The sequence below is a fragment of the Bos indicus x Bos taurus genome, chromosome 19, assembly GCF_003369695.1.
Source record: "Bos indicus x Bos taurus breed Angus x Brahman F1 hybrid chromosome 19, Bos_hybrid_MaternalHap_v2.0, whole genome shotgun sequence".
NCBI lineage: Eukaryota > Metazoa > Chordata > Mammalia > Artiodactyla > Bovidae > Bos > Bos indicus x Bos taurus.
The window spans coordinates 15,216,306-15,240,472 of NC_040094.1; the positions used below are offsets into that span (position 1 = coordinate 15,216,306).

The following is a 24,167-nucleotide window of genomic DNA, read 5'->3' on the forward strand; positions in this document are numbered from 1 at the left end:
CAGATTTATCCAATCCAAAATATCAACAGTGCTGAAGATGAGAAACCCTGATAGAAGGGTTGAGCTGCATACTGTTAATCATTTAGGGAGCAGAAGTCCTCCAGGTGATTCTAATGAGCAGTCGAGGTTGAAATTCCTGGTTTAAGCCATTCACGGTAATTCCATTCCCTGATTAGACTGCTACAGAGGGGTCCTAATACCACCTAGGTCTCTCCAGCCTGGTATCAGGGAAAATTTGCTGGAGAGTCTAGGGGGTAAGCTTCCTCATTCTTAAATAAAAGAGAAAGAAAATAAATAGTTCTTTTGCTTCCGCTGGGTGTTATTTACTTATTTTCCATGGGATTCCTGGATTTTAGGCATCTAATGAGTGTGAGAGATGTTAGCTCAGGACAACCCATCCACTTAGCATGGCAGAATGGAAAGATGCCAGAAAGCTTCTTAATTATTAAATGCCCTTAAAGCTGCATTCCTTGGAGCGTGTGATGTAAGATAATTTAAAAAAAAAATTATTTAGCTATTCTGGGTTGTCTCTTCTGTTTCTTGCAACCAGAAGCACCTCAGATTACTTAGTTGATAAGTTTTGTGCTAACTACATTCAAATACTCATGTAGTAGTTTACAGTAAGAGCCTCAATTTTTGAACTGTTCCTAAAAAGATATCAGGGATCTTTTTATCTAGGGCCCCACCCCAGCTAAGCAACTTCTTAGGTTAGATGACAAAAATGGTAGCTTTGGGAGAGGGAAAAAAATATTGATAGGAAAGAGGTTGGGGATATTTCAACTTATTCTTAGATATACGTTTAGTCAAATATTAATACATCTTTCCTGAAAAATTCTAAGGTCTGGGGGCTTGAATGATATTGGTTTCCTGAAACAAACAGACAGGAATCCCTCTGATGGACAAACTGGCGGAAAACTTTCTTTTTTTGGTCAGTTATATTTGTTTTGATATAATTCTTAGTAAGGCAATTGTTTCTCATATTTGCAAAGCTTTTGAAAAGACCAGGCTATCATTCCTAACACAGATGTAGTATCTCAAAGATAGTTACTTATTCTCAAAAGTCATGATCTGAATTCTAAAGTTACCTACAGGATTACCTGTAACGTGTTAAGTAAATGGTGGATAAGCTGAGACAATTTGCTGACAAGATGATTCTGATTAAGAGGCACGAGTCGGCACGCTTGGACAAGAAGAGTACTGACATCCTACAAAAAACAAACAAACAAAAAGAATGAAAAGGTGCTACACCTATTAGTCAAGGGAAGACCCGCCCCCAACAGCCAAATGAGAAACTAAAAGTGAACATTCACACTCAAAATGAGTTAAGATGAAAGCATAAACACAGCATGTGCTAAAAAAGGAGGAAAAGAATCAATGACTTTTATACAGTCAAGGACTCCACAGAGTCTCTACATATGTAGAGACAGTACAAATAAATAACCTAGTAAAGGATTCCAGAATATAATAGCACACACCAAAATTAAAAATACCAAAGGTAAGCAAACTGAATTTGCAATGCCACTGGGAAAATCAGAAATCACACTTGCATAAATTTAATGCAGTTAGAAAATCTTTTTTTTTTTTTTTTTTAAAGGAAACTATCTGAAATCACACCTCTCATTCATCTCTTGACGTTTATTGAACTAAAAGGCTCTGAGCACCTGCTTTGTGCCAGGTCTTTGGGCTCCAAATGTGAACATATTCCTGAACCTCAAAGAGCTCACAATCTAGCGAGGGAGACAGAAATACTGCTCACACATAATTAAAGTGTATTGGGTGCTGAAAGAATTAACTGCAAATTCTACTGGGAAACAGTAATTAGGGAAGTCCTGTAGAGACAATTTTTAAACAGAACCTAAAATGATCTGAAGAATGAGTACAACTGCCAGTCAAGGTTGTAGACGTCAAGGTCGTAGACAATGCAAGCAAAGGGAATGGAGTGGGCAGGTCTGGAACAAACACCAGTACCTGCCTGAGGAACGGCAAGTTTCAAATGACTGCACGAAACCCACAGAAGCAAGAGTGACAGAAGACTGGAAAGGCACAAATTATACAAATAAAGCATAAGTCTCCGATTCCTCCCTTAATTCCACTCCGCTCCCTGGTGACACAAACTATTACTGCATTGTAAACTCTCCCATACATTGTTTTGAACTTTTTGCATCTATAAATGTATATTTATTTTCAAGCCCTCCGCCCCCTATAGTGGTCTCATACTGTAACTTTGCTTTGGCCAGTTACCAATATGCACTGAAGATCTTCCCAGGTCAGAGTTTCACTTTTCTAGTGAGATTCCTTTCCCACTAAAGAAAAGACCACTCCCACAGGAGAGCAAATAATGGTATGCAGAACGGCTGCAGACAGCAAGTTAGAGGAGACTGGTGAACAGTCCAGGAGAGTCATCTTGCCTCAGGCATTCGCAATGCAAATAGAGAGGAGGGGATGGAACTGAGAAACATTTCCTAGACAGATTCTGAAGAATCCAGATTGGAAGGATCTGTAAAGGAGGGTGAAGAACCAGTGTCTGCACCTGTGTCCTATGTGACTGGGCGCACTCTGTTTGTATGCGTTGAGGCATGTGACAGATTGGGGATGGAGTGGGTGTATGGAGATAAAGAACCAATTTTTGAGAAATGTCAAGTTTGAGATGCCTGTGAGCGCCAGAAGACAGCTTATGACTGGGTTTACAGAATTTAGTAAGTAAGTAGTATCCAAGGCCTGATGCGTGTGAATAATATATACAAAAAGTACTTCTAAACAGACAGAGAGGGTGAACTAGCATGGAGGAACAGAAAATGGCCAAAACTCATAGTTCTCATTCTAGTTCTGCCTTTTGCCAGCAATATTAGAGTGGACCCTTGTAAGCGTCCGTATGTTTATCAATAAAATAGACCTAATAACATCAAGGTGAAAGAGGAGAGTGAAAAAGTTGGCTTAAAGCTCAATTTTCAGAAAACGAAGATCATGGCATCTGGTCCCATCACTTCATGGGAAATAGATGGGGAAACAGTGGAAACAGTGTCAGACTTTATTTTTTGGGGCTCCAAAATCACTGCAGATGGTGACTGCAGCCATGAAATTAAAAGACGCTTACTCCTTGGAAGAAAAGTTATGACCAACCTAGATAGCGTATTGAAAAGCAGAGACATTACTTTGCCAAAAAAGGTCCGTCTAGTCAAGACTATGGTTTTTCCAGTGGTCATGTATGGATGTGAGAGTTGGACTGTGAAGAAAAGAAAGCTGAGCGCCCAAGAATCGATGCTTTTGAACTGTGGTCGGATACGACTGAGCAACTGAACTGAACTGAATAACATCCAAGGTTCCAAAATCCCTGGAACTGTGCACGGTGAAGTGAAGAACGTGGTAGTAGGGAATTTTATACACACAGAGTTCCGGACGCGGGGAGCGGAGGGACGGGAAAGCGGCACCAGAGATGACACCTGCGATGTTATCAGAGCACAAGTCGGCAAGCTGGAATTTTAAAGAAGCGACTCTACCAGGCACCGCAGTGTCTTCCGGAAAGAGGAGGCTAGAGACTGCACCATGGTCGGAGGGGGCAAACTAAGCCTGCGACTAAGCATTGTGAAGCAAGGCTGGGAAAAGGCCACAGGCCGAGCTCCCTGAAGGGCGGGGCCCAGGCCAGCGGGCCTACCTCAGGGGCCACGCCGCAGCCCTCGCTGTAGGTCTCGGAGATGAGCTGGTCGAAGAGCAGGTGGATCTCCGTGCGGCCGGAACTGCTGTCATCCGGGCGAAGGGCGCAGAGCCTGGCCGACAAACAGCGAAACCCACGGCCCTGCTCGAAGGGTGGCTCCCCCGGCGTCTCTGGCGGCGGCCCGCCTGGCAGGGAACCCACGACTTGCGCCGCCGCCATCTTTCTTACGTAGGACAACAGACAAACACTTCCGGGGCAGCCCCCCGCCTCCACGCGCCAGTTCCGGAAATGCCTGTTTCGGGTCGGAACCTGAGGTGGGAAGGGGTTTTGAAACTACAGGCTCCCTCTTTGAAAACGTATCAGAAATTCTCTGGGAGACTGTTTCGGCACCCGCCTCTCCTTGAACCCTGACTAAAAAGCGAGGACTGTTATTTGTGTCCCTACCCCCCGGAGGGTTTGTTATTGGGTAGGGCTGACAGTCCCGTTCCTCTTTTCACGCTTACTCCTTGGAAGAAAAGTTATGACCAACCCAGACAGCATTGAAAAGCAGAGACATTACTTTGCCAACAAAGGTCCGTCTAGTCAAGGCTATGGTTTTTCCAGTGGTCATGTATGGATGTGAGAGTTGGACTGTGAAGAAAGCTGAGCGCCAAAGAATTGATGCTTTTGAACTGTGGTGTTGGAGAAGACTCTTGAGAGTCCCTTGGACTGCAAGGAGATCCAACCAATCCATTCTAAAGGAGATCAGCCCTGGGTATTCTTTGGAAGGAATGATGCTAAAGCTGAAACTCCAGTACTTTGGCCACCTCATGCGAAAAGTTGACTCATTGGAAAAGACTCTGATGCTGGGAGGGATTGGGGGCAGGAGGAAGAGGGGACGACAGAGGATGAGATGGCTAGATGGCATCACCGACTCGATGGACGTGAGTTTGAGTGAACTCCGGGAGTTGGTGATGGACAGGGAGGCCTGGCGTGCTGCGATTCATGGGGTCGCAAAGAGTCGGACACGACTGAGCCAGTGAACCGAACTGAACTGACATTCCCGTTTAGCACTAAGCGTTTCAGATTCGGCCTAGGATTGCAGAGCGGCCGCTGTGGATAGGAGTGGCGGAAACTGCTAGTTCGACATTCTTCTTTTCTTACATCGTATTGGAGCCCCTAATTTTTTTCTCCAGACACAAACCACCCAGAATTAAGACTGTGTTGCCCAGTCTTCTTTGCAGCTGACCGTGAATCCTGTAGACCTTAAAGCAGCCTCACCACACAAAAGTAATTTAGAAGTTCAAACTGAACCATGTAAAATGTAACTTGCCTAAGGATGACCTGGTTGAGATTGGACGCCCCAAGATTTCCTGAAACGTTGAAAAGAAGAAAAAGAAAATTTAAATGTCCCCATTTAAAATGAGGGGAACAAAATAAACATTTTTAGCGGTGAACAGTTTTCAGTCACCGGACAGGTGAAGGCTTGAAATTTGTATTTGGGCAGACTAGGAAAACCAACTCGAGGGATTTGAGTTATGCAAATATAAAATATAAGTATCACCCATGACTCTTAGAGAAACCCTCGAAGTCGGCTAACTATGCATCTTTTAATAAAACACCTATGTTTAGCAATGAAAATAGGGGCTATGTTTTAGAAGAGGTAGTTGTGGGACTTCCCTGGTGGCCCAGTGGCTAAGACTCCATACTCCTAGTGCTTGGAGCCTGGGTTCGACTCCATACTCCTAATGCTTGGAGCCCGGGTTCGATTCCTGATCAGGGAACTAGATACCCACATGTTGAAACTAAAGTTTCCACATGCCACCACTGCAGAAAATCCTACATTTCCCTAAGAAGACTGAAGATCCCAAGTGCTGTAACTAAGACCTGGCACAGCCAAAGGAATAATATATGTATTTTTTAAAAGCTAGTTCTCTGAAGACTGGGTTTATTGGGGGAGAAATACTTATTTTACATTTGAATTTGGATTTAATTATGCTTGTCTATTACTGTTTATTCTTGGGGTGTGTGTATACTTATGTATGTGTGTGATAATATGTATCATACATACATATTATGTATGATATTCAAACATCTGCTCAGACATCAGGAGCTGAGAACTAGTCACTGATGTTTTAGTCTGAATTCTAAAGCAGAGCCTCAAGTGAGGTTGATATGTGAGTGATTTACTCAGGAATGAACAGGAAAGGAGAATCTATATGTGCTACCAAGTTGATTATTGCAAGGGGTGAATGATTGCTGGATCTTTAGGATGTTATGAAAAGCTTTATGGAATGCTCTCAGAAACCCTGTCCTGAGGAATGGAAGTGGGGAGCTTATGTCTGCCAGCCTTTGGCCTCTATTGTCAAGTGTTTCCCCACTAAACATTAGTTCTGCAGAGCTTCTGGGTTGAGCATACATCTGTGTATGGCAGTTCCTGCAGGAGTCTGCCTTTGCATAGACAAGTCTTGAGGCAAAAGTGAGAGGTGTGAGCCAATAGGGTCAGAAGTCTGACAATTTAGCTTGTGCTGAGCTAGTAGATGCAGCAGATAAGCTGGTTGCAATCCCTGGGTTGGGAAGATCCCCTGGAGAAGGGCATGGCAACCTGCTCTGGTGTTCTTTCCTGGAGAATCCCCATGGACAGAGGAGTCTGGCAGGCTACCGTCCATGCGGTTGCAAAGAGTCAGGCATGACTGAGTGACTAAGCACAGCACATAGCAACAATCAGGATAAGATTGAAAGGCTGAGAATATTTGAAGCAGCACATAAGAGATGTCCAACACACTGGGCTAGAAGGAGGTGAGGCCTGGTCATCACCATAGTGAAGGTGGAGTGAAAGAAACCATGGAAGGAACCAAGGTTTGATGTGGCTCATGTTAGGTTGACACATGGATGACCCACAATTCGTGTTATTCAAGACTGAACAACTCAAATATTGTAAACCATACCAGTCTGTTGATTTCTGATGGAACATATCCTTATGGATGGTAGTGGGGTTTCTCAAAGGAAATGAACATTCCTACTCCATGGTGATTACCAACTGAAGGAAACATATCAAACTCTCAGGGAGGGCTTTGAAACCCCCTGGAATTGGCTTGTATTTAGACAGTAACCTCCAAACTATGGCATTCACAGCTTGTCAAAAGCACTCCCAAGAAAATCTCACACATCCTCACCTGTCCTCACCCTCAATATTTTTATAATCTTACAGTGACTGTGAGCCTTTAATGGGTGCTAAGTTCACAGACATTTCCTTTTATAAATTCTGCGTAAAGTGATCTGGAGCCTTATTCTGGAATTTAGCCTTTTTTTTTAAAGATTTTTTTTTTTTTTTTGGATGCAGACCTTTTTTTTTAAGCATTAAAAAAAATATTTCTTTTTAGTTTTGGCTGCACTGAGTCTTCACTGCTGCATCCATGCTCTCTAGTTGTGGTGAGCAGTGGCTACTCTGTCGTGCACAGGCTTCTCATTGCAGTGGCTTCTCTTGTTGCAGAGCACAGACTGTAGAGTATAGGCTCAGTAATTGTGGCACATGGGCTTACTTGCTCTGAGGCATGTGGAATCTTCCTGGACTGGGGATCGAACTCATGTTCCCTGTATTGGCAGGCAGATTCTTTACAACTGGACCACAAGGGAAATCCTGATATGGACTATTTTTTAAAGTCTTTATTGAATTTGTTGCAATATTGCTTCTGTTTTATATATATATATATATATATATATATTTTTTTTTTTTTTTTTTTTTTTTGACTCAGAGGCATGTAGGATCGTAGCTCCCTGACCAGGGATGGAATCTGCACCCTGCATTGGAAGGTGCAGTTTTAACCACTGAACTGCCAAGGAAGTCCGTCACTTGTTTCACATTTTGGAACCCTGTTAAAACTTCATTTTTATCACCTCATTAGGGTCTGGATCATTCTAATGGAAGTAGGCTTTGTTTTATCCCCTTCCCCCATTTCTAATTCACTTCCTTACTTCCTTCAGAACGTTGACCATAATGTGTAGTTATCGTCTTTATTTACTTGTTTATTACCTGTTTCTTCTTCTAGAATGTAAGCTTTATGAAAGCACAGATACCATCTGCTTGGTTCACTACTGTATCCTCATTGCTTGCGTAGCACCTAGGATGTAACAGGCAACCCACGATACCTGTTGACAGAATGAATGGATTCACTATTATTTATTCAGAGCCCCTATTTGCCATTTGTTGGTTAATGTGAATATCAAATGTTCTGTATACTGTAAAGTCCTATAAACCTTAGGATTCAAATGAGGTGGATATTATTATTTCTCCCTTTTACAGCTAAAGAAAGTTTAAGTGGTTTGAAAGAAAATTTAAATGGTTTGTTAGGGGCTACGAAGGTAGTAAATAAGTCAACATCAGACTACAAACAACCTGGGCCAGTTGAATCTTTTTATTTTTTTCATATTTACTTTAATTTATTTATTGACTTGGCTGTGCTGGGTCAGTTGTAACACATGAGATCTTCTGTCTTTGTTGTGGCATGAAGGGTCTCATTCCCTGACCAGGACTGAACCCAGGCCCTCTGCATTGGGAGCACAGAGTCTTAGCCACTGGATAGCCGGGAATGTCCCAGGACCAGTTGAATCTTAACTCTGTGACTGTGAAAAACATGGATACGAAATTTTAAGTCAATTTTAACCTCCCACATTTTGTAATGGGGAAAACAGGAGGTGGGGGTGCTGGTTTTTAATATTGAGATAAACTAGTAGAGGCCAGGAAGGAGAATTAGCCTTGGATTCTGTTCTAGAGTCTTAAAAAATTAGGACTAAGAGTCATCAGCTCATCAATTTGATAATAATAACAATCATTTAGTTAACATTTATTGGATGTTTCCCATGTGTCAGGCACTATTCAATGCACTTTACATGAACTCACTGCTTTTATCCTTGCAGCTCTATGACGAATATACTGTTATATAGTGGAGGAAACTGAAGTACAGAAAGGTTAGGACATATGCTAAAGGTCACACAGTTGTATGGTGGGCCTAGGTTTGAAATTTCAAGTTGGATCTCCTAACCACTATGCCATAATGTATAGGACTTAAAGTTTGACGTGGAAATATACTTAAAGCCTTGACACTTGTCTGTTAGATGACTTTGAGCAAATTGATTTCTTCAGACCTCAGTGTCCTTATATGTAAAGGGGTAGTGATAATAAGCATAGTCACAAGGTTGTTGTAGGATAAATTAGATGATACTTGTGGGGTGTATAACACAGTCCTTGTTGAATAGTAAGTGCTCAACAAATGTCGTCTATTCCCCATTGCCTCATCTTCTTCCTTACCATCCCTCACCAAACAAATCAAGTACTGTGGGTACTTTTAACGATGATGATTTATTAAAAGAAACAATTATTTTCTCTTCCCAACCACATCCTTTGTCCACTCCATCCATAGGTCCCTGTCTTCATCTGTCTTCCTGGGCAAGGACCTTCAAACAGTCACATCTTTGCAAATAGGAACTCTAGGAAGGAATGAACAATTGCTAGAGAAAGGGGGCCATAGGGTAAGTCTTCATCCTGTGAAATGTACAAAATAATTATGCATGAGACCTGTTGTTTGGGGACCTGAATCCACAGAATACAATTGAGAGACAAGATTTTCCAGTTCTGGGACTCAATAAGAATCTGCCAGGAACCAACAAGGCCATAAATGCCCTAGGGATTGTGGGTGGATAAGGCAAATAATACATTCTGAACACAAGCAGGTTATTTAAAAGTATGTGTTGATTCTGTTGTGTTTAACACAATTTGTAATCAAAACTGAATCCTGGTAGCTTTTTTATTTTTCATTGTTTTCAATCGATAGCTACTGACAGTAAAGGATTTATCATGTGAAGCCTCTGAAATATTTTTATAGGAAAGGGGCTCTTATCATTTACTATGGCAATGTCATCCAAGGCTTAAAATAAGCATACTCCTTGGTCATCAATTGTACACCTTAGAATTTATTCCAAATAAATTAATAACAGTATGTACACCAATCAGTATTCACTACAGCCATATTAATGATATTAAAAATAAGAAATATGTTAAATGTGTCTTATGGAGCTTGCTAAGTATATGACCATACATGGTGGACACACACATGAGCACACATGAAGGGCATTAGAGATGATGGGATAGAAACATCAGTGTTGATATTAAAAGTTGTTTACTAGCTATTTCTTCTTTTTTTAAAAACGACTGTTGTGTACCACGTGTGGGATCTTAATTCCCTAACCAGGGATCGAACCTGTGTCCTCTGCATTGGAACCATGGAATCTTAACCACTGGACTGCCAGGGAATTCTCTCACTAGCTATCTTTAAGTAAAATAATCAAGAAATCAAAATAGGTACATGATTATCTTATTTTCACATAGATATTATACATGTGTGTTATATGTTTAAAATATGCACCAAAGTGTTAAGCAAACATCATTTGGGGGTGGGTGATTTTTATCTTTTTTTTTTTCCTCTCAAATGAATAGTCTGATTTTTCTCTAGGATATATCAGGTAATGAAATTATTTTAAATGAAATTATTTGGAAACCACCATCCTGGGATAGGTGCTTCTTTTTCTTGGGAAGGATGGGTGAAGAGGGAGAGGTCATAAGAGATAGGCTTCTGTCTCATCTACTTCTGGGAAGTTCCACTAGGGCCGAGTGTACTGCCTGCCTGGCTTCAACGTGGAATGAGGAAGCAGGGAAGGACCTGATGTTTTTACCTTAGTTAAACACAGACGTGGCCACAGCCATTGCTGACACAGCGCTCTTCTGGCCCACAGTCCCAGTCGCCATTGCAGAGTTCAACACAGGTGCCTGAATTAGAACAAACCAGCTGAAAACTGCCGTGCTCTAGACACAGGTGTTACGGAGGCCAGCCCATGATTAAGCAGCCATTTCCCCCTTCTTCGAGTTCAATACATAATATAATTTATAAATGATTAATCACAGAGTAGTACTCATCAACATCTTATGTATTTCAATGAAAAGCAAGGCATTCACACAATCTCAACAAAGTAAGGTCTACTTTAAAGAACAGAATAATTAGTTACTCCTGGCACATACCCAGAGAAAAAGTGAAAAAAAAAGAGTCAGTTGTGTCTGACTCTTTGTGACCTCATGGCCTGTAGCCTATCAGGCTCCTCTGTCCATGGGATTTTCCAGGCAAGGGCACTTGGAGTGGGTGGCCATTTTCTTCTCCAACCCAGAGAAAACCGTGATTCAAAAAGGTACATGCACCCCAGTGTTCATTGCCATACTGTTTACAATAGCCAGGACATGGAAGCAACCTCAATGTCCATCAACAGAGGAATGGACAAAGAAGCTATGGCACATAGATACAGTGGAATATTACTCAGCAATAAAAAAGAATAAAATAATGCCATTTGCAGCTACATGGATGGACTGAGAGATTGTCATACTGAGTGAAGTAAGGCAGACACAGGAAGACAAATATCATATGAAATCGCTTGTATGTGGAATCTAAAAAAACAAGGGTACCAATGAACTCATTTACAAAACAGAAGTATAGTCATGGATGTAGAAAACAAACTTATGGTTACCAGAGGATAAAGGGGGAAGGGATAAACTGGGAGATTGGGATTCACATATACACACTGCTGTGTATAAAATAGATAATAAGAACCTGCTGTATAGCATGGGGAACTCTGCTCAGTACTCTGTAATGGCCTATATGGGAAAAGAATCTTAAAAAAAAGAGTGTATATATGTACATGCATAATTAATTCACTTTGTCGTACACTTGAAATTAATACAACATTGTAAATCAACTACACTCAAAAATTTTTTTGAAAAGGAGGATAATTGCATCTGTGGAGGGGAAGTGCAGAGAAGCCCACTTCAATGCCCTCTCTTCTCTCTGCAAGGAAAAGGGCAGAGAAGGGAAGACTTACACTTAGCTGAATGTCATCAAGCGTGCCCTGCAGCCACTCTGTGCAATGAGTCTGACTGGCCCCTTTTTACAGGCATGCCAGCTGGGGTGCACTGAGGTGACTTTCCTACTAGTCAGTACACAAGTCGGATCCAACCCAGACTCTCTGGCCCCTAGGCCAACCTCCCTCTGCCATCCCAGAGGGTGAAACTGACCCTGGCATGAAAAGTCCATCTCCAGATTTCAAGGAGTCACTCCTGACCCAAGTGGAGGCTCTGCACACTCCCAGAGCCTCAAGGTTAGTCTTTGAGGACCAATGAAATAGGTCCAGGGAGCTGTTTAAGACCCTGCAAGGGTTTCTAACAAAATGCGTGCAAAGCTGTGGATGAATGTGTGCCATGCTTGGGTGGGTGACTCAGCTGTGATCAGGAGATTCTCTACCTGATTCTGTCTCTGAACCTCTCTGGGCCTTTGTTTTCTCAAAGGTAAAATGAAGTCCTTGGATCCAGGAGGGCTGGATGAAGTTCACTCTCCAGTGTCAGCTCCAGTCAATGGAGGTGACTGTTCTCATGCTGTGTGGAGAAGGCTGGATCGCCTTGTTCAGGCTCAAAGAGAAAGAGTGCTACAATTGATTAGCAATGTCTGATGATGTAAGATGGGAGCCTGGTGGGATGTCTACAATGTACTTGCTGACCTCAAAGAAAATCAGTACAGTCCCTCCATGCTTTTATTAACTGTTGTTGATTTATGGTGAGAGAATGGGAGAATTCTTGTCTCCACTCACAGGAGTTTGGTCATTCATTAATACCTGTTGATTTCTTACTATGTAAAAAGCAGAGGTTAAGTAATACAGGAAGTATGGATATGTGGACTGGATTGGTCTGTTTAGTTGCTAAGTTATGTCTGACTCTTTGCAACCTCATGGACTGTAGCCTGCTAGGCTCCTCTGTCCATGGGGATTTCCCAGGCAGGAATATGGGAGTGAGTTGCCATTTCCTTCTCCAGGGATCTTCTCAACCCAGGGATTGAATACGAGTCTCCTGCATTGGCAGGCAGATTCTTTACCACTGAGCCACCTGCGAAGCCCTTGGAGATGTAAGATTAGGTTATTACTTTCCAGCAGCTTAGAGCCTCACAGTGGAGATAAAGTTTATGTTTAAAGTACTAAAAGCAAAGCAGTATGTGACACACGTCCTGAGAGAGGTTTATCCAAAGGACTAAAGGGGCTCGCAAAAGAGAGGACATCACTTCCAGTGAATCAGGAAAGGTAAGTCTTGAAGTATGGGAATCTTTTAAAGGCAGAATTGAGAGGGAAGGTGGAGAAGAGAAAAAAATTACTAGCAAAAATTCACAAGGGGAAAATGCAACAGGGTGGGCCTAGGGAAAGGTGCGTGATGCACCCAGGACACAACACTTAAGGAGGCCCTTGAACAGCTCTGAGAGTGAGCGCCTCCTTCAATTGTGCACCCTAGGTGCCTCATCTTCCCACTCTTCACCCTGAAATACAAGGAATACAGGAAGAGTAGCAAACAGAAGGCTGGATAAGTAATAGGGAATAGTTGGAAGTCAAGGCAGACAGGTTTGCAGCGCCTCCCTTCCCCACCATTCAGTCATGTCTGACTCTTTGCAACCCCATGGACTGTAGCCCGCCAGGCTCCTCTGTTCATGGGATTCTCCAGGCAAGAATACTGGAGTGAGTTTTCCTTCTTCAGGGGATCTTCCCAACCCAGGGATCGAACCCAGGTCTCCTGAATTGTAGGCAGATTCTTTACTGTCTGATCTTCTAGAGAAGCCTACGGCAGCAGGGGACGAAGCTACAGAGGGACCTAGGACTGAGATTTCACTTGGTAGGTCAAGAGAGAGATGTGATGGCAGTTTACTTACAAAGATTAACTGGTGTGAGAGCATAGCATGGACCAGGATTCACCGAGCAGGCAACTTTCAGAAGAAAGAGAGGGACAGGGAGAGCTGTCAGGAATCTACTGCACTGCCGGGCGTGGAGTAATCAGGGCTGAAAAGGCAGTGTGACAACGGGGGTCGGAAAGGAAGGAACATGTGTAAGAACCAGTTTCAAAGAATGACTGGTATTTGGCAACCAATGTAAGGGAAGGAGAACAAAGAGAAGAGGGGCAAGAGTTTCCAATGACATTTAGGGAGAAGAAGATACAGTGAAGATAATCTAAGAGAAAAAAGCTGGAGAATTGATGGACTGGCAAGCAAAAAGATGCTGCAGAGCTTAAAGACTTTTAACCTTTAACTGGTTCCTCAAGACAGTTGTGAGGTTTGTTAAGAAGGTCTGGGAGATGGACTTCCCTTGTGGTCCAGCGGCCAAGACAGTATGATCCCATTGCGGGGAGTCTGGGTTCAATCCCTGGTCAGGGAACTAGATCTAACATGGTGCAGCTGAAGATGCTGCATGTTGCAACGAAGATGGAAGATCTCGTGTGCAGCAGCTAAGACCTGGCACAGCCAAGTAAATAAGAAAACACGTGTGTGCTAAGTCACGTCAGTCATGTCTGACTCTTTGTGACCCTATGTAGCCCACCAGGCTCCTCTGTCCATGGGATTCTCCAGGGACGAATACTGGAGTGGGTTGCCATGCCCTCCTCCAGGGGATCTTCCCAACCCAGGGATCGAACCTGAGTCTCTTATGTTTCCTGCATTGGCAGGCAGGTTCTTTACCACTAGCGCCACCTGGGAAGCCCAAATAAGTAAAGAAAATGAAAAAAAAAAAAATTTTTTTTTAAGAAAAAAAAGGTGAAGAAGGAGAAGATCTGGGAGAGTGGTAGAGGCAGCAATAGAGACTACAGTCAGCCTTCAGGGGATTAAGGGATGAGTCATGGGGAAGAAAAGGCAGAGAATGAAGATTACTCCTTTGAGAATGTTGGCAGTAAAAGGAAAAGATGAATCATGTTTCACATCTTTAAGAAAATTTTTCTGTAAGCAATCCAACTTATTTGTAGCAAGAGATAAACTGGTGAAGAGAGAGAGGGGCTGGAGAAATGGATGGAGGCCAATGAGAGGGCAAAAGGCTTCCCTTTCGGAGAGTCCAGATGGAGGGATGACCAGAGGAAAGGAGAGGAGAAAGTCAAAGCTGAAGCACAGAGATCCTGCAGTCAAGGCGGGCCCCTGCAGTGACTCCTTGCCTGGAATACCTTCCTCTCTCTCTTTTCTTCCCCTCCTTCCCCTGCACCCACTGGCCCCCCGTGGCTTACATTCTGGCTCCTTCGTTGCAAAAAGGATAGGGCTGCCTTCTGCATGGACTCACCAAAAACTCTGAATGGTCTCACCGCAGCCTGAAGCTCCTGTATGACTAAGCAGAGGATGACTAGGGTCACAAGCAGGAGGAAGCCTGCCAACTTCATGCTGCTGTCGGAAGTCTTCGGATAAAAATGCAACAAGGCTCAAAGAGCAGAAATTTATCCTCTTCCACCCTCTGAGCTGGAATGAAAGGCTGAGGGTGGGACTAGGAGCTGCCAGAGTCTAAGCCCTGCCCAGAAGCTGACACTTCCTGAGAAATGTGACACACACACCGTGTGTACCTTGGGTAATGCCACATTGTTACCTAAGTCTCTGAGCCAAGGGAACACCCTCCTCTGACCGACACGTAAGACTCCTAAACCAGGAAAGCAATGAGTGGCTGAGAAAGGGGGTGAACTGGAGTAGGGGAACTTTCATTCACTCCTTCCTTTTTGAACACAAGTATCAGATGTCTTCTCTGGACCAGGCACGTGCTGGGCATGAGGAATAGGTCCTGACAGTGATTACAACGTAGGAGCGGGGGGCTAGCTGGGGAAGCTACAGCCTGCTCTTCCCCTTCACCCCGCCTTGCTCTGGGCCCTGGTGCCTCTGGTATTGAGGGCAGGGAGGAGCAGTAAGCCAGCCACAGGGGTGCTCCTCGGCCACCTGCTGGTGGCAAGGAGGTGACTCTAGTCTCCTTTGGGTGGGGTCTGCTTCTCTCTTCTGCTGAGGACCTAAGTAAAGGTGGTATGGTATGGTAGCCTTTGCCTGGATGATCAGTGTCATTTTCCTGGCCTGGCATTCCACCTCATCCTGTCCACCTTCATTTCTGAGAACCCAGATTCCCGATACACGTGTTAAACTCTTCCAGAGAATCTCTCATCATGAAGCACTGGGCTGAGGGAGGGCTACAGTAACCAACCAGCTAGGGAGTGAATTTCATTCCCCACTCCTCATCTGAAACACACACTCCCCTTGGGTTTTGGAGGAACCGGCCCTCTTCCCTCCCCAGTGTTAGCGGGAATGGAGGGGAGGCATGTATGAATTTTGGTCATCAATACTGTGTCCTGTGTGATCACTATTGTAATGTGAGATGAGGATGATTGGACTGGTTGCTAATGGCAGGACCAGTTTATAGTCTCTTAGTATGGCCTCAACGAGATGGCTGACTTCCCTTTAGAGAGTGCAGTACTCGACGTTTCACCAGGGGCCCTGGTTCCTAATTCTGGGGCTACAGGAAGAGATCTGCCCTGTTATGCTCCATTTGTCCCTTGAAATACACCTGTCAGAGGTCCTTTGGGCAAACCATTGACCTCATTCATTGCGAATACTCCTAGGTGGGTTAAGGGCTACATTTATGGGTTATTCATCAAACAATTTGGCAAATTACCTGAACTCAATCCTATCTGTCCCAAAGATTGGTTGCTGTCTAATTTCTGTAATAGTTCAGAGCCAAAAACTTTTAGAGATGCTAAACAGTGAAAAGAATATCACTCTATAGGCAATTTCAATTTTTAAAAAAGGCCAAAAAATGTTAAAAACTGCCCTAAACTCAAAAGTATTGTTGAAATTAAATTCATTTCCTTTTAGATGTTCTCTTTTCTGATTTTATTTTGGGTTCTTTGTTTTGCTGGTGCTGAAAGTACATGCTTAGCTTGTCCTCTGGATTCCTTAGAGCCGAGCAGGGCCTTCAGAGCCTTGGTAATGAGGCCTTAGTCTTCCCTGGATTTGCCTTGGCATGCAGCTATTTGATGCTGTGAGCTGAATAGACATTTAAGCCTTATAGGTCTATAAAGTCAAAAAATTTTTTTGCTTTGTCACACACAAAAAAATCAACAAAACCTTGATCTGAATAGAAGCCCACCACAGATGTGAGCGAAGGGCATAACAACTTCTACATGCCATTTAGTAAGCACTGGTTTTACTCTTGGCTTGGCTCCTTAAAGACCTCCTCGTATTTAATTCTAACAAGGCTGTGAGGTGGTTTGTTGGTTAGGAGTCCGATTGCTAAAACAGGAAATTAAGTATGAAAATGCAAAGGAGCCATCTCTGCTTCACTTTCACATCTATTTCATCATTTTTTTCTCTGCTGACCATCTTTCTCAGTTTGTCAAACCATATGGTAGGGGGAATATGACCTCCTCTGAGCGCTCGAGTTCAAGATGAGTCCAGAAAGCGCTAAATTTTTCCCAATCCCAAATCTAAAATGCCAGGGCAGAGAATTTCCTTGCCCTGGTTTGAGTCAGGTGTCACCTCCATCCCCTCAAACTAACAACACAAAGCTGCTGAAGGCTCTGTGTGTGTTTGTGTGTGTGAGTTAGTGTGTGTGTGTGTGTGTGTGTGTGTGTGTGTTGGAGGGAGATTCAGGGAGACATTGTAATTAGGAAGACACACAATATGGTTTCCAATACAGACAGGATTATTGCCATTTTACAGATGAGCAAACTAAGTCACAGAGAGGTTTAATAACATCCCCCAAACAGCATTTCAATGCAGAACCAAGCTTAAACTCCAAAGACAGCGCTCTTCTCTAGAACTCATTACCATCAGGTTAAGTCCAAATTCTTAGAAAATTTCTTCTATGTGGCACACATAAGCTTTTGAGGACACAGAATTCTACTTCACCTAGCGGGCACTAATTGTCAAGCTTTCATTAGCGGAGCACAGCAGCTCTGAGCTAGAGAAGATTCTGAGCACACAGTCAGATCAAAGGGAGGGTTCATCCACCTAAAACTGTAACTTTGATTTTAGGAGTTAAGGAACAACAGATGGCCCTTATTCCTGGCTCTTCACTCGGTCATTCCTAGGTTGTGGAAATAAGACCAATGCTATATAGTACTGTAGGTAAGAAAGAGGACTCTAGAGTATAACAGATCCAATTTACATGTGGCTCCACTACTTGCGAGCTGTGTGACCTTGGGGAAATTGCCTTCCTTTTCTGGGTTTTCTTCCTCATCTGATAAGCAGGCATAGGCAGCAACTCCTCATACGGTTGTTGGACAGACTGATGTATATAGATGTATATGTATACAGGCCTCAGAACTGGCAGCTACTATTAATAATTTCTGCGAAAGAGAATGTATGCCTTTCTATTTCCTGTATTAGGGCACCTGCAGACAACTCAGGCCAAAGTATATCAGTTCATTAAGGAAATACCACTAAAGAAAGAGGAATCAGGAACTTTCCATATTTTATTCTGCTGGAAATTATAGACTGAATCATGAAGAGACTCCAGGGCTTAAGCTGGTATTACTGTCAACTCAGTGACTATCTGTGAGTTCATGATTCTGGTATGGAGGTCAGGAAGCTTAGCAGGTGACCAATTTCTGTCTAAAGAGTCATTAGCTAGAGGAGGATCAGTTAAGTCACAGACAATCATCATTTTTCCAAAAGATGCTCAAAGCCTGGCCAGTGTCTGGAAAGATTTGTCCCCACCCAAAGAGTTCCCGATCCCCATAAGATTTTTCGTAACATTATGATCAGCAACAATAGCAGCTTCTTATCAGCAATGACTGCTCCACATACCAGATCTGTTTTTCCCTGTGTTCTGCAATTATTAGCTTAAGAATAGTACCTACCCTACACTGTTGGAGTGAGAATTCAATTGAATAATTATATTCGGAACAGTGCCTGGAAGATAGCAAACACCCATTAAATGTTGCTGTTTTCCAGGATTCAAGAGAGTTTTATTTTAAAAAGGAATCTTGCTTGTAACCCAAGGAACACAGGCTTAATTGTCAGAGTTACCACTGTGTGACCTTGGTTAAGTCATGCCTTCTCTAAGGCTCAAGATTCCTCATCTCTAAGAAGGTTGTTAGTTTAAACCTCCACAAATGTGAGAGCCTTTCTGTTTATTTTTTCATTTATTTTTTCAATTTTGGCCTCATGGTATGTAGGATCTCAGTTCCTGATCAGGGACTGAACCTGTGCCCCCTGTACTGGAAGCATGGCATCTTAACCACTGGATCACCAGGGAAGTCCCCAGCAGTTTTTCCTTTTAAAGGATGCTTCTCCTTTAAATGAAAGGAACTCTGTGTTATTGGTATTATTGGGCATTCATTTTGGGCCCAGCAAGACAGCTTGGTGAATACAGATATGTGCAGCAGCAAAGGAGGCTTGTAGGAAGGGTGAGGAGTGCATTTGGAGGGCAAGTGTGTGAGCAGATGCAGAGGTGGCACTTGAGATGTCCCCCTGCACTTTTTCTTCCTATACAATGTGCCCCTTGATTTTCCCACTCCTTTCCCCTTCTTGCCCTTGTCCTGGGTCCCTGACTTCCTCCTCCTGATGGTAATAGATAGTTGCTGCTGTAACAGGAGGGAAAGGGGCATGGCACAACTTTTGAAAGAATGACACAGCCCAAGGACACAACAGTATGAAAGGGCAAAAAGATATGACACTGAAAGATGAATTCCCCAGGTCGGTAGGTGCCCAATAAGCTACTGGAGATCAGTGGAGAAATAACTCCAGAAAGAATGAAGAGACAGAGCCAAAGCTAAAAAAAATGCCCAGTTGTGGATGTGACTGGTGATTGAAGTAAAGTCTGATGTTGTGAAGAACAATATTGCATAGGAACCTGGAATGTTAGGTCCATAAATTGGGAGTGGTCAAACAGGAGATGGCAAGAGGGAACATTTACATTCTAGGAATCAATGAACTGAAATCGACTGAAATGGGTGAATTTAATTCAGATGACCATTAAATCTACTGCTGTGGTCAAGAATCCCTTAGAAGAAACAGAGTAGCTCTCATGGTCAACAAAAGAGTCTAAAATGCACTGCTTGGGTATAATCTCAAAAATGACAGAATGATCTCTGTTTGTTTCCAAGGCAAACCATTCAATGTCACAATAATCCAAGCCTGCTCCCCAAGCACTAATGCCGAAGAAGCTGAAGTTGCATGGTTCTAAGAAGACCTACAAGACCTTCTAGAAATAATACCAAAAAAAGATGTCCTTTTCATCATAGGGGACTGGAGTGCAAAAGTAGGAGTAACAGGCACGTTTGGCCTTGGAGTACAAAATGAAGCAGGACAAAGGCTAACAGAGTTTTGCCAAGAGAACGCACTGGTCATAGCAAACACTCCCTTCCAGCAACACAAGAGACGAGTCTACACATGGATATCACCAGATGGTCAATACCAAAATCAGATTGATTATATTCTTTGCAGCCAAAGATGGAGAAGCTCTATATAGTCAGCAAAAACAAGACCAGGAGCCGACTGTGGCTCAGATCATGAACTCCTTATTGCCAGATTCAGACTTAAATTGAAGAAAGTGGGGGAAAACCACTCAACCATTCAGGTATGACCTAAATCAAATCCCTTATGATTATACAATGGAAGTGACAAATAGATTTAAGGGACTAGATCTGATAGACAGGGTGCCTGATAAACTATGGATGGAGGTTCGTGACATTGTACAGGAGACAGGGATCAAGGCCATCCTCAGGAAAAAGAAATGCAAAAAAGCAAAATGGCTGTCTGAGGAGGCCTTTTATGTGTGAAAAGAACAGAAGAGTAAAGCAAAGGAGAAGAGGAAAGATATATCCATTTGAATGCAGAGTTCCAAAGAATAGCAAGAAAAGATAAGAAAGCCTTTCCCAGTGATCAGTGCAAAGAAATAGAGGAAAACAGTTGAGTGGAAAAGACTAGAGATCTCTTCAAGAAAATTAGATATACCAAGGGAACATTTCATGCAAAGATGGGCACAATAGAGGACAGAATTGGTATGGAACTAACAGAAGCAGAAAATATTAAGAAGAGGTGGCAAGAATACACAGAACAGAAGAACTATACAAAAAAGATCTTCATGACTCAGAGAGCCACGATGGTGTGATCACTCACCTAGAGCCAGTCATCCTGGAATGCGAAGTCAAGTGGGCCGTAGAAAGCATCACTATGAACAAAGCTAGTGGAGGTGATGGAATTCCAGTTGCGCTATTTCAAATCCTAAAAGACAATGATGTTAACATGCTGCACTCAATATGCCAGCAAATTTTGAAAGCTCAGCAGTGGCCACAGGACTGGAAAAGGTCAGTTTTTATTCCAATACCAAAAAAAAGGCAGTGCCAAAGAATGTTCAAACTACTGCACAATTGCACACATCTCATAGGCTAGAAATTCTCAAAGCTAGGTTTCAACAGTACATAAACCAAGGACTTCCAGATGTTCAAGCTGGTTTTAGAAAAGGCAGAGGAACCAGAGATCAAATTGCCAACATTCTTTGGATCATAGAAAAAGTAAGAGAGTTTCCAGAAAACATCATCTTCTGCTTTTTGACTACACCAAGGCCTTTGACCGTGTGCATCACAACAAAATGTGGAAAATTCTGAAAGAGATGGAAATACCAGCCCACCTTACCTGCCTTCTGAAAAATCTGTATGCAGGTCAAGAAGCGACACTTAGAACTGGACATGGAGCAAGAAACTGGTTCCAAATTGGGAAAGGAGTACATCAAGGCTGTATACGGTCACCCTGCTTATTTAACTTATATGCAGACTTCTTCATGTGAAATGCCAGGCTGGATGAAGCACAAGCTGGAATCAAGATTGCTGGGAGAAATATCAATAACCTCAGATACGCAGATGACACCACCCTTAAGGCAGAAAGCGAAGAAGAACTAAAGAGCCTCTTGATGAAAGTGAAAGAGGAGAGTGAAAAAGTTGGCTTAAAACTCAACATGCAAAAAACGAAGATCATGGCATCTGGTCCCATCACTTCATGGCAAATAGATGGGTAAACAGTGGAAACAGTGTCAGACTTTATTTTCTTGGGCTCCAAAATCACTGCAGATGGTGACTGCAGCCATGAAATTAAAAGATGCTTGCTCCTTGGAGGAAAAGTTATGACAAACCTAGACAGTATACTAAAAAGCAGAGACATTACTTTGCTGGCAAAGGTCTGTCTAGGCAAAGCTATGGTTTTTCCGGTAGTCATGTATGAGAATTGGACCATAAAGAAGGCTGAGCGCGGAAGAATTGATGCTTTTGAACTGTGGTGTTGGAGAAGACTCTTGAGAATCCTTTGGACTTCAGAGAGATTAAACTGTCAATCCTAAAGGAAATCAGTCCTGAATATTCATTGGAAGAACTGATGCTGAAGCTGAAACTCCAGTATTTTGGCCACCTGATGCCAAGAACTGACTCATTGGAAAAAACCCTGATCCTGGGGAAGATTGAAGGCAGGAGAAGAAAGGATGACAGAGGCTGAGTTGATTGGATAGCATCACTGACTCAATGGACATGAGTTTGGGCAAGCTTAGGGATTGGTGTTGAACAGGGAAGCCTGGCATGCTGCAGCCCATGGAGTTGCAAAAAGTCAGACACGACTGAGTGACTGAACTGAACTGACTGAAGGACACAACATACACCGATTAGAATCAAATGGGTCCAAGATGGCAGACAAGTGGACTTTGGTTAGACCTTAATCCTCAATCAGCAAGCTAAATGACACACCCAGAGGCACCATGACAGTTCCAAGGCACTGTCAAAAGGCCAAGGAGTGGGCAGTGGCCCAATTCCTGGAAATCTCCACCCCTTCCCAAAAATGGCTGCGGTAATCTCCCACTCATTAGCATATGAAATCACGCAGCCTATAAAAACTAACCTGCCACACTCACCCTCTGCAATGACCCACACTCTGTCTGTGGAGTGTGCTCCTCTCTAAATCTGAATAAAGCAACTACTTACTTATCACTTTGTCTCTCACTGAATTCATTCTGCAATGAGACATGAAGTACTTGAGCTTCTTTAGGTCCTGAAACTAGGAACCGGGCAGGGTTTTGGCTGGGTTTGAGTCCCAGCCACGTGGGTTCAAGTCCCAAGCAGGATTTTGGCCGGGTTCAAGTCCTGGCTGTTGGAACCAGCCCAACAATGAACTGACCTGAAGGAGCGGTGCCACAGAAGAATAAGGAAAAATAAGACTCAGAAATAAAAGTGGGGACCAGGGGGCTGATGCCATTCACAGGCAAAAGCCCAGATCCTAATCCTTGCATGCCTTTTATTGCTAACATCTACTTCCTTGTTAGTGCTCTAGAGATATCTGTTGTTTACAATCTCAGATCAGAGATAAAGATAGACAATGCACAGTCCTCAATGTCATTTCTCAGCAACTCCCTCAAGGCTCAATGGTTTTCTATCAGTCACATCAGTACTTCAACAAATTGTTTTCAAGATGTCTTTCCACGATGTACATTTTACTGCTCCCAGCCCTTTGACTGGAGGTGATGAGAAAGTCGTTCTTATTTTTCAAAGAAGTCCTGTTAATTATAGTACAGGCCTGTGCATAGCATATTCCCTACACGAGCCACACGGGTTCACGTGCCAAACAGGACTTTGGCTGGGTTTGAGTCCCAGCGCACCAGTTCAAGTCCCAGTCTGAGGTAAACAGTTTCACTGCCAGGACGCCCCAATCACCTTGCGAGTTTTGAGGGCAGGCCCTACAGCTCTGTGTTGACGGTGGGGAGGATGATCGAACCCCTGCATTCACATCATGCTGCTGAGCGGACTCTGCTATGTGGACAATGCACATGGGCAGCAATGGGCTGTGCGTTATACTCATTCTCTCTGAGCTCTGCGTCATGGAACCTGCATCAGAACACAGGTAACTGCAAGTGTGATCCCTGATAGGCAGCTGACCTTCTGGATTAATCAGACCTGGGTTCAGCATTGAGTAATGTTGTTCTTGCAGGTCAGGAAGCAATAGTTAGAACTGGACATGGAACAACAGACTGGTTCCAAATAGGAAAAGGAGTACGTCAAGGCTGTATATTGTCACGCTGTTTATTGAACTTATATGCAGAGTACATCATGAGAAATGCTGGGCTGGAGGAAGCACAAGCTGGAATCAAGATTGCCAGGGGAAATATCAATAACCTCAGATGTGCAGATGATACCACCCTTATGGCAGAAAATCAAGGGGAACTAAAAAGCCTCTTGAGAGTGAAAGAGGAGAGTGAAAAAGTTGGGTTAAAGCTCAACATTCAGAAAATGAAGATCATGGCATCTGGTCCCATCACTTCATGGGAAATAGATGGGGAAACAGTGGAAACAGTGTCAGACTTTATTTTTTTGGACTCCAAAATCACTGCAGATGGTGACTGCAGCCATGAAATTAAAAGACGCTTACTCCTTGGAAGAAAAGTTATGACCAACCTAGATAGCATATTCAAAAGCAGAGACATTACTTTGCCAACAAAGGTCTGTTTAGTCAAGGCTATGGTTTTCCAGTGGTCATGTATGGATGTGAGAGTTGGACTGTGAAGAAAGCTGAGCACCAAAGAATTGATGCTTTTGAACTGTGTTGTTGGAGAAGACTCTTGAGAGTCCCTTGGACTGCAAGGAGATCCAACCAGTCCATTCTAAAGGAGATCAGCCCTGGGTGTTCTTTGGAAGGACTGATGC

General features: G+C 43.2%; 1 protein-coding gene and 1 long non-coding RNA gene across 2 annotated transcripts in view; both read right to left on the bottom strand.

The window, feature by feature from the left end:
• Positions 1-3,885, bottom strand: part of HEATR6 (HEAT repeat containing 6) — a 32,646-nt gene extending 28,761 nt beyond the window's left edge. The window contains exons 1-2 of the mRNA XM_027516882.1: positions 3,653-3,885; positions 1,098-1,205 (exon numbers count right to left, since the gene is read on the bottom strand). Of these exons, the coding sequence (XP_027372683.1) occupies positions 1,098-1,205; positions 3,653-3,871 (327 nt within the window). The 5' untranslated portion in view covers positions 3,872-3,885. The remainder of the gene's footprint in view (positions 1-1,097; positions 1,206-3,652) is intronic.
• A 5,086-nt stretch (positions 3,886-8,971) lies between these two features.
• Positions 8,972-15,001, bottom strand: LOC113878275. Its single transcript, XR_003506962.1, has 3 exons — positions 14,798-15,001; positions 10,361-10,454; positions 8,972-9,173 (listed from the first exon to the last, which is right to left on the bottom strand). It is a non-coding gene; the product is annotated as an uncharacterized LOC113878275 (long non-coding RNA).
• Between the last annotated feature and the right edge of the window lie 9,166 nt (positions 15,002-24,167).